The 9,755-nt window shown below is 45.7% G+C and overlaps 2 protein-coding genes across 4 annotated transcripts; both read left to right on the top strand.

Annotated features, from left to right (window-relative positions):
- Window positions 1-29: 29 nt before the first annotated feature.
- On the top strand, window positions 30-2,739 carry wnt10b (wingless-type MMTV integration site family, member 10b). Of its 2 annotated transcripts, none has more exons than XM_040192947.2 (4): window positions 30-255; window positions 857-1,119; window positions 1,232-1,683; window positions 1,818-2,739. In XM_040192947.2, the coding sequence occupies exons 1-4, from the start codon at window positions 182-184 to the stop codon at window positions 2,316-2,318; spliced, it is 1,290 nt and encodes a 429-aa protein (XP_040048881.1). In that variant the 5' UTR covers window positions 30-181; the 3' UTR covers window positions 2,319-2,739. The 2 variants fall into 2 exon arrangements, with proteins under 2 accessions (XP_040048881.1, XP_077947784.1); XM_078091658.1 differs by having other exon boundaries at window positions 204-328.
- Window positions 2,740-5,603: 2,864 nt separating this feature from the next.
- Window positions 5,604-9,276, top strand: arf3a (ADP-ribosylation factor 3a). 2 transcript variants are annotated; one of them, XM_040192978.2, is made up of 5 exons: window positions 5,604-5,696; window positions 6,666-6,848; window positions 6,939-7,049; window positions 7,355-7,479; window positions 7,580-9,276. In XM_040192978.2, exons 2-5 carry the CDS (start codon window positions 6,701-6,703, stop codon window positions 7,739-7,741), a joined length of 546 nt encoding a protein of 181 aa, XP_040048912.1. In that variant the 5' UTR covers window positions 5,604-5,696; window positions 6,666-6,700; the 3' UTR covers window positions 7,742-9,276. The 2 variants fall into 2 exon arrangements, with proteins under 2 accessions (XP_040048912.1, XP_040048913.1); XM_040192979.2 differs by having other exon boundaries at window positions 5,689-5,954.
- Window positions 9,277-9,755: the final 479 nt, after the last annotated feature.

Genomic DNA, 9,755 nt, shown 5'->3' with positions numbered 1-9,755 from the left:
CCCCCCCCGTTTACTCTCGCCCTCGAGCTCCTCTGTTCTCCGTCTTCACTCTTCGGTCGTTTGGCGGTGCATCGATAATACTCCACTCCTCCTCGTCTTTTTTTGTTTGTTGGTATTCTTATGCAGTACAGGAATTTGCTACGGGTGTTTTAATGTCACGTCGCGCAAGACGCTTAACAAAATGGAGCTATCAAAAAAACTCCGTTGGGACCAATTCCTGATTTTGGCAGCAGCACTTATGTCACCTGCATTAACGTGAGTGCACTTGAGAGCACCAGGATATAGTTGGTGTTGCGCGCGGCTTCTTGCTTCATGGAATCCGCCAAGAGTTGAGTGAAGTTTGAGTGTATGACTGAATGATTTAAACGGATAACTAACACACTTAGTTAAAAAAAAAAAGAAATATGTGTGATTTCACAGGCAGATTCTGTGTAATATTGAAAAATTTAAACCACTATTTACTAATTGTTTTGCCTTCTACAAATGTGAGCTACGCCATTAAGAGATCAATTTAAATTCAAGTATTGTTATTTCTCCAAAAGATGTCGTAACTGCGAGTAACTCCCCGCTTTTTGGACTTCGCGTTTAGGATTACGTTTTTTCCTACTTAAGAAACATCTGAAGGAACTCACTGCAGTAAATGCTTGCGCAATTGCTTTACACATTTTATTGCTAATTTTATCCAGAAAATATATTCAGACAACATTCATTTTGTAGCACATCCATCTTAAATCTGCTTTTGTATTTTTCTGATTATCATACTTCTCTGGATTTGACTAATGAACTCCTAACCTGCTCTGATGAACTCCCAACACCCACCATCTCTCTCTCTCTCTCTCTCTCTCTCTCTCTGCAGGGTGCTGTGTAATGATATCCTCAGCCTGAGGGTGGCAGGAGATCCAGTGCTAACCCCTAATTCAGTATGCCTGAGGCTGGCAGGCCTCAGCAAACGTCAGATGCGGATGTGTGTGCGAAGCCCCGACGTGACAGCCTCGGCTCTGCAGGGCATCCAGGTGGCCCTCCACGAATGCCAGCATCAGCTCAGAGATCAGCGCTGGAACTGCTCGTCACTCGAGGGCCTTGGCAAGCTTCCCCACCACAACACTATCCTCAACAGGGGTGAGAACTTGAGGCAAGCTGATGGTGGTCTAAATGTGACCCGTGGTTTATGGGACGGGTAGGACTAGTTATGAGAGCGCTGCAGACAAATGTGTATCCCCCTTGCTCCCAGGTTTTCGCGAGAGTGCCTTCTCTGTGGCCTTGATGGCCGCGGGTGTGGCTCACTCTGTGGCCTCGGCTTGCAGCATGGGCAAGCTGAGGGGGTGTGGCTGTGAGGCCAAGCGTCGCCAGGACGACGACAAGATCAGGCTGAAACTCACACAGCTGCAGCTGCAGACCCTGCAGAAGGGCGGGGCGGGCCTCAGCATGACCCGATCGCTACCCACCGAGCTAAGCGGTCACCATGGCGACCTGCCCGCGTACCTGCGCTCCCCGCATCCCTCCGCCCCTCTCAAGCCGTTACCCGATGAGTTAACCTCCATGCAGGAGACGTGGGAGTGGGGGGGCTGCAGTCATGACGTCAATTTTGGGGACCGTTTTTCCAGAGACTGGCTCGACTCCCGCGGGTCTCCGAGAGACATTCACGCTCGCATGAGGATACATAACAACCGAGTTGGACGGCAGGTGAGTAATGTGCCCACCCACTGTGTTCCCCGTGATGCTTGGAGAGCAGAGTTACTCCGCACCGGCACACATCTCTTTCAGGGTCATTGTTGCATCTCGGCCTTGTCACATCATTGACCTTTCTATACACACAGATTGTGACTGACAACATGAAGAGGAAGTGCAAATGCCATGGCACATCGGGGAGCTGTCAGTTTAAGACCTGCTGGCATGTGTCTCCTGAGTTCCGGCTTGTGGGTTCTCTGCTCAAGGAAAAGTTCCTGTCAGCCATCTTTGTCAACTCCCAGAACAAGAACAACGGGGTTTTCAACCCTCGGACAGGAAACGGCGCCAGCAGGAGCGCAGCGGGACTTCACGGAGGCCGCCGTCGAACCATGTCGAGGGAGCTCGTGTTCTTTGACAAGTCTCCGGATTTCTGCGAGCGCGACGCGTCGGTGGACTCTCCGGGCACTCAAGGACGCATCTGCAACAAAACCAGCTACAGCACAGACAGCTGCGGCGCGCTGTGCTGCGGCCGTGGACACAACATCCTAAAGCAGACACGCAGCGAGCGCTGCAATTGCAGATTCCACTGGTGTTGCTACGTGCTGTGTGAGGAGTGTCGCCTCACAGAGTGGGTCAACGTGTGCAAGTAGACTCCCAGTCGCGTCGGGCCTTTACCCACCCAGGACTCAAGATGGCGAGCCTGTCCCTCGGCCCGCTCCCTTTGTTCGAGCGTTGGTTTTGCTCGTCGTGTAACTCTCCCAGAGAATCTGTTTATCGCCCCCCCGCCCGCCCCTTCTTTTTGGTCCATCATCTGGGATCTATTTTCTCTTTGTAGCCGCTGTTATTCTCAAAATGCCAAGTCAGAGATTGAAGAGGTGACTCATGTCATTTGTCTCGCCGTGGGTTGTTTAGACGCTGCCCTCTCGGTCATGAAAACAGCCCTATTCTACCCCGCGAAACAAAGACAAGCAGAGAAGCGTTTCTGTTCATACATGCCAACATCTCATTGTACAGTAGTTGTGTATTTGAATGTTTACATGTATATTTGTAAATGTATTATTTTTAATATTATTATTGTGTTGAAGACTGTCTTTTTTTGTCCTGGTTGCTGACAGACTAGTGCTGGATGGTGAACCAGGGCTGTTAGACATAAAGCTCAAATCACAATTTACAACATTTAACCTTCATTTTAACTCCTTTAATGTTCTCCAAGATATTTACTCCATTTGTCATTTTTGCACCTGTGACTCAAACAAGGATAATTATTTGGAGGTCCGTCAAAAAATATTTCTAGCCGAGGCTTGTATTAATATGAGAAAACAAGTTAAAGGACAGTGGTTTCTTTTTAAGGAATGATACATTTGAATAGGTAGCTTTTTTTCTGAATGAATAACCTCCTTTTGATGTATTTTCACCATCTCAACAATAGTAAGAACTCTATGAGCGTGGTCGCTCGTGGTCATGTCTTTCAGCTGTGGCACGTGTCACTTTTTCTATGAGAGCACGACTGGGCTTTTGTTATTCTGAGCCTGCCTTTGTCCATTTCATCAGTCCGAGCACTCCTTAGATTATTCCCACATGCAGTATGTCAAAGTGAGGGATGGACCCGCTTCAGTCTTGAACGGATGCTGAAGGGTGTGTGTATGCGTGCGTGTCTCTTGCTGTGTCATTTTTGGGAGGTAAGTCCTACACACCACAGATTTGGGAGGTGAGAGCCTTTTTATGGCCACTTCATGCTGAGAGAAGGACTTTTTATAGCTGCAGGATATTGTTTCTTCAAAGTATGACTTTTATTACTGGAGAAAAGCATCGAGCGAGCAGAGTGGGGCTGATTATACCAGGCTCTGCTTTGTGATCATCGGAGGGGATCATCTGCACAGAGTTCATAACCGTGAAAGGGACATGCTAAACCATGAGGGACGTTGTGTCCCCGTTACCCAGAAGACAGACTTCACAAATATAACCACGGGCACGTAAACAAATGCATGCGTTTATTGTAAAAAGACACTTGCGTTTAGGAACACAAGCACTGACGCACAATCAAAAACATGCATGCTGATGCAGACATGAACTGTTGGACCCGAATGATTCGCCATTTTATTCTCGTTACGCTGCAGATTTAGCAAGACTCTCATGTCAACTCAGACTGAATTTATGATTGGAGCATTCTTAGATATCTCAGATGATCCAAACTCAGATGAGACATGCTCAGTCTGCCATATGAGATTTAATGGCAATCAAGTATTGTTTTTATGGACTTCAGTGGCTATCCCTTGACTCCTGACGAATGGCAGTGGCTGAATCGACTGTCTGTTTGGTATTTAGTGAGGGAATAGAAGAGAGACAGCGACTTATATGGAATGATAAGGTAATGGCTTTCTGGTTTGCATTTCTCCTTTCCTTTATCATTTCACCCTGGAGCGGCTAAGAAAGGGAATTTCCTGTCACTGGTGTTCCCATGTGTCAGACAGAGGTTGTTGGACAGTCTGGGATTGGTTTCTCTCCCTCTCTGCTCTCTTTTTCTCCCTTTCCCATTCTCCCTCTCATCGCTGCAGACATAGACACATGCATAGCAACACATTGAGTGCCCCCCAGAGTAATGACAACCAGACTGGGCTGAAATTTAAGAGAGGGAGGCCGAAAGAGGAAGTTGGGAGATAAAAGTTACCCATTTTGATTGACAGGATGATTATATGTATAAAGTAAGGCGATTTAGTGTGTTTAGTTGGATATAAAGATGGGGAGATATGTGCTTGCTGTACGTACAGCAAAGATGCAAAAGCAAAGGACAAATGGGGAATGGAGAAGGGGGTGAATAAAGTGTACTCTGTATAAATACAGGCCTCAAAACATCTGCTTCTTAACTCCCCTTTGGTTTTTGATGTGGGACCAGCAGAGAAGGAGAGCGGGAGGAAAAACACAAGGAGCCAGCTACCCAGAACATCAAAGCCCCTGCCCTCAACGCGCAGGCCCTCATTAGTTCAGCTAGCAGAACCGACGAGACTTGTGATTGTGTTTGCTGGGGTGCACGCTGGCAGACACTTCAGAGAAAAGGCTCCTTTAAGTCATAGTTCCCCACCCCACCTCCTCTGCCACTACCCGAGCCCGCTGCCCGTGTAACCCGCTCCCAAGTCCTCGCTCACACACCAACTCGGCAGGCCCCCCCCCATCATCCACTCCACCCCTTAATCTGGTCTGCAGCTGCAAACATCTGCTCCCCTCTTTATTCCTCATGACTTTACCACAGAGTTGATAAACACATCTATCACTGGACCACTAATACAACAGAGAGGAAGATGGGGCGGGGGGGTTGGATCCACCTGTGAGGCTGGTCTCATGAGAGTCATTTAATCACACTGGGATGTTTTCATCGTGAATGGGTTAAACCCACACTCAAAAGGGGTGTTTGTTCTGCTCCTACTTGTATTGCCACTTGTTAAATCACGTACAGTATCATCTTTTGAAATGCCTGAATAAAATAAAATAAAAAATCAGTACTCAAGGTTGGTAACCTGCTATGATATTGATTCAGTCAGTCTGTCTTGTCATCTCAATGTCTGTGACACAAAGAGGGCTGCTGTCAGGATGTATCCCGTAGAATCCTATTACAGTAAGGCGTTTATTTATTCATTAAGAGGATTCCCGTTTTAATTATTCAAGCATGTTTTCCTGCAGACACTCTGTTACATTTCAATATTGTCTTAGATGTTGGTCGTCTGTGTTACACCACATTAATAGCATCAAACACAAAGTCAGAGAGGATGTTGTGTGATTGAAAAAGAGAGACTATTTGGGGAATTTGAAAACAAGCATGAGTCTTAAATCAGGTAGATTCTGATGCTAAAAAATATTATTCACATTTGATAAAGATACAATAACATTTTTAACAAGCCATCCGGATGGCAAACGTGAGAGGGGCTCTCGACAATCCAACTATCGCGAGAACACACATTGTCACGGCACTTGCTCATCGCGAGACTATCATCCAGTCCTCCGCCTGAGTCCAGTTGCCTTCCTGCCGTTGACGGGTAAGTGAACGTGATGCAAATGGTGAAAATGCTCCAAGATTTATTCTATCAACGCAGGTCAGCGTGTCGTTCGCCGCTTTGACACCTCGTGACTCTAAAAATGAAACCGCCGTTAAAATCGACGACCTCAGGCCGACCGGCGGGCTTGTCGTGACCGTGCGAGGGTTCCTTACAGCACGCAATATATGCACGGAGAAATTCACAGCTCCAAGATTTTAAGACGCCCGCTAACATTGCCGCTAGCTCAACCGCGCACAGGTAACATGCTATTTAATGCCGTGCGCGCCTTATTTGTCTCATTGGCAGCCATCGCCTCGCGCTGGCACTGCAGCACCAGCCGCCTTCACGTTATGACTAATGGGACTAACGTTACATGGATGTGCGCCCACTGCAGCAGGCTGGCAGCTGCAGCCCGTGCTCTTTAAATACATGAATGGATGCGTAAGTTAGGTAATCAGTCGTAGTATCAGTCTCAAAAAATACATCATAAAAGAAAAAAGGGATTTGTGTTATAAAAAAAACAGTGGGATCCTCCTGCTGCTGCACATTCGGCTGTGGGGCTATTTTGTTAAATCTAATTTTGGAATAGTAATAAGGAAAAATGCCCCTCAGGTAGGATATGTGAGCACAAGGGTCCATACCTGGACAGGAACGTACCCGTCAAAGCCTCTGGCCTCAGAGCTACAGGCTGTGTGCGCCGTGCGTTCTCACAACCGGAGGTCATGTGTCACTCAATGTATCCACATAACGGAGATCCAGTGTGCTTCAGGTCGGCCCACCTGCTGAGGTGTGAAGTATACTTTTATTGGCTTTCCTCTGAGGTGGCTTCTGTCCCTGGTAATGTTCAGAGTTGCTTTTGAAGAGCGTGTTTTTTTTTCCGTGTGTGGTTTTTAACTACATGTGGTTCACGTGCCAGTTTTGTTGCTATAAACGCAAAGCGCTCTCTTAAGCTCCCTCCCTGTGTAACAGTTCTGTTGCAGTTGAGGTGAGAGCTGCCAGCCATCATGGGGAACATCTTTGGCAATCTGTTAAAGAGCCTGATAGGCAAGAAGGAGATGAGGATCCTCATGGTGGGGCTGGACGCTGCTGGGAAAACCACCATCCTCTACAAGCTGAAGCTTGGGGAGATTGTTACCACCATCCCCACAATCGGTGTGTGAGAAAGTAATTCATCACTGATCGCGTTAGTCAAAACGCTTTCCTCCGGCTTGTGTAACTGATTTTGATTTCTTTCTCATCCAGGTTTCAATGTAGAGACTGTGGAGTACAAGAACATCAGCTTCACCGTGTGGGATGTGGGTGGCCAGGACAAGATCCGTCCCCTGTGGCGGCACTACTTCCAGAACACCCAGGGTGAGCCAGACCAGCGGCCCCTTAGATGATGATTCACCTTTCAGCCATGTTGGAGCGAAATCTCACCCCGAGCACCTGAGAGCAGATCTGACTAATGTTTTGGATGAGGTCATTTTGCAAAAAAATTGCCTCCGACTGATCGTCATCATCATCTTAGTCATGTTGTTGAAAGCCTTTGCTTTCAAACGAATTCAACATTGTGATATCAGCCCGGTGTTCAGTGGGATGAAATGGACTCTGGAAATAGCAGCAGTGAGGGTTTTGTTTTGTTAAACCGTTAAAAAGACGCTGACCTCTCCTTACAGGTTTGATCTTTGTGGTGGACAGCAATGATCGCGAGCGGGTGAACGAAGCTCGGGAGGAACTGATGAGGATGCTGGCTGAGGACGAGCTGCGGGACGCCGTTCTTCTCATCTTTGCCAACAAACAGGTACGCCGCCTTGCGTCTCCTCCGTCGCAAACGATTCTTGCAGCACGTTCGCGCCACCTGAGGCCTTCTGATCGACGGCCATGATGTGATTTTTATTCAGGACTTGCCCAATGCCATGAATGCGGCAGAGATCACAGACAAGCTGGGCCTGCACTCCCTACGCCACCGTAACTGGTACATTCAGGCCACCTGTGCCACCAGTGGCGACGGCCTCTACGAGGGGCTGGACTGGCTGGCCAATCAGCTGAAGAACAAGAAGTGAAGAGTCTGGTCTGAAGCGGGGACGAGCCCGTGTGCCAGCTCCTTGTGGTGGTTATAGCGGATCCATTGGGTTTACATGGAGGGGCGGTGCCGAAAAGCTCCCAGGAGGAGACAATTTAATTCTCCTTTCTTTTTTAATAGTTTAATTTGTTTGGATCTGCGGTGAGCGTTTTTAAATATTCATAAATGGTGTTGAGTTTGACCTAAATCACTTACATTCTTTATGCTGAATACATAATTATTGGGACGTAATGGTATAATGTTACTGTAAAGACATGTACGTCCCCTAATGTCTCCTTAACCCCTTGACCTACATCATCTTTTATTTGTTCAGAAATGTGATGATGTAGGCCCATGATGGCCGAGCAACCGCAAGATACTTAATGTAAATGATAAAGAATGTCATAATAGTATAGTTGGAGTACTTCTACTATCTCAGAATAATATCACATCGTTAAAAAAAGGTATACTTATAAAGGCTCAGATAAATGTGAAGTTGTCCCTTTCTGTCCATACTTGTGTTTTAACACCAAATCATGCGATTCAGAGCTCAATCTGCAAAAATAAACACATTTCAATATGTGTTTATTAGAATTCTACTTATTTTATCAAACACAACACCAGATGACATACTCTTTTTAGTCTTAAAGATTTCATATTTAGGTCAACATGTATTTCTTTATTTATCTGTAAGTTTGTTTACTGGTTTTATTATATAATTATTTATGTGTATGCATCAAGTGCTTTTCTTTTGTATCTGTGCATATACTTTTAAGGCAGCTGCGGATAAAAGGTGTCCTGTTATCACTGTACATTACCCGCTCATAACCTGCATGGAGACATCCCAGTGCTGGCTCATGGGCTTATAAGAGCTGTGAACTACTCCAGGCCGCTGCTGTGAATAAAGATTTGCGCTAAGTTGACTCGCCTTGGCTCAATAAGGGTTAAAACATTTTGTCTGGTGCCAGTGAGATTTGGTAGCTGATACGGATGATAGAACATGGGCACTGTACCGGCTCCATGGCTTTGGGGAAAAAAATGCTGCTATTGGCCTGTGGGTATTGATGCAGCAGAGCATGTAATTGGCAATATCAGAGCGCTAACATGATTTTTGAATGTTCATTTTTAAGTCAGTTTGTGCGAGTAGCTGCGCTATATCCCTGCAAAGAACTCACATTGCCTGTCATTCTGACTTATTCATCCCTAGTTGACGTGACATTATAAGCCTTTCCTGTGTTAACCGTATTTCTGTGCATTATGTTGCACAAAATATCCTGATGCATTAATAGCTGTACAAAATGTAATGTCTGTTTTTCTCTTGTATTTTTGAATGGAGTATTTATTTATTGTGAACCAAAAGGCAAGTGTTGATTTTAGTGTTACATTTCTTAATTTACTAACTAGATCGGTTGTCTTTTTGAGTGTTCACACATATCGTATCAAATGAAAAAAATAGGAGAGAGGATGACAATAATACTGCATCTCAAGGCATGTTAATACTGTACAAGATCTGTAATAAAAGTGAATTATAATAGCCTGTTTCCTCAGACTACATTTGTTAGTCCAGATGAATGCTTCTGCTTGGAACAATGCCGTACTGTTGTTTATCGAACAACCCTTCTAATATGCAAAAGCATGTCTTTCTACGTCAACTGTATGTGTAGGTGTAAAGACATGTAGTGCTGTTGATACACCTGTGGGTCCGTGTGGTGGCAGATGTGTACACCTGACAGCAGTTTGTGTGTAGTTGGGTGTGACGATTGTTTTTGTGGCCTTTCATTGCCAGTGGTTTCTTGCTCTTAGTAACTTTTTGTATGTGTATCAGCAAGGATCCGATGCACTGATGGACTCACAACAGTGTCGGCTAAACATCCTCTGTTCAATATCTATTCTCAAGATTAACTTGAGAAATGTTGAAGAGAAAGACGGTCACAAACACTTTCAACATAGATTCATTGAATTTACTTGGACATTATCAAGAAGAAATTAATGAAAACAACACAAACTGGTGCAAA

Source organism: Gasterosteus aculeatus, chromosome 2 (assembly GCF_964276395.1).
Source record: "Gasterosteus aculeatus chromosome 2, fGasAcu3.hap1.1, whole genome shotgun sequence".
Classification (NCBI taxonomy): Eukaryota; Metazoa; Chordata; class Actinopteri; order Perciformes; family Gasterosteidae; genus Gasterosteus; species Gasterosteus aculeatus.
This window is presented reverse-complemented; position numbering and strand designations above follow the sequence as displayed.

Bases quoted from the DNA above. Each gene is read 5' to 3' on its own strand.
- wnt10b (XM_040192947.2), top strand. From the start codon at position 182: ATGGAGCTATCAAAAAAACTCCGTTGGGACCAATTCCTGATTTTGGCA. The intron at 256-856 runs GTGAGTGCACTT...CTCTCTCTGCAG, and splicing joins CTTATGTCACCTGCATTAAC to GGTGCTGTGTAATGATATCC. The intron at 1,684-1,817 runs GTGAGTAATGTG...CTATACACACAG, and splicing joins ACAACCGAGTTGGACGGCAG to ATTGTGACTGACAACATGAA.
- arf3a (XM_040192978.2), top strand. From the start codon at position 6,701: ATGGGGAACATCTTTGGCAATCTGTTAAAGAGCCTGATAGGCAAGAAG. The intron at 6,849-6,938 runs GTGTGTGAGAAA...TTTCTCATCCAG, and splicing joins TACCACCATCCCCACAATCG to GTTTCAATGTAGAGACTGTG. The intron at 7,050-7,354 runs GTGAGCCAGACC...CTCTCCTTACAG, and splicing joins CTACTTCCAGAACACCCAGG to GTTTGATCTTTGTGGTGGAC.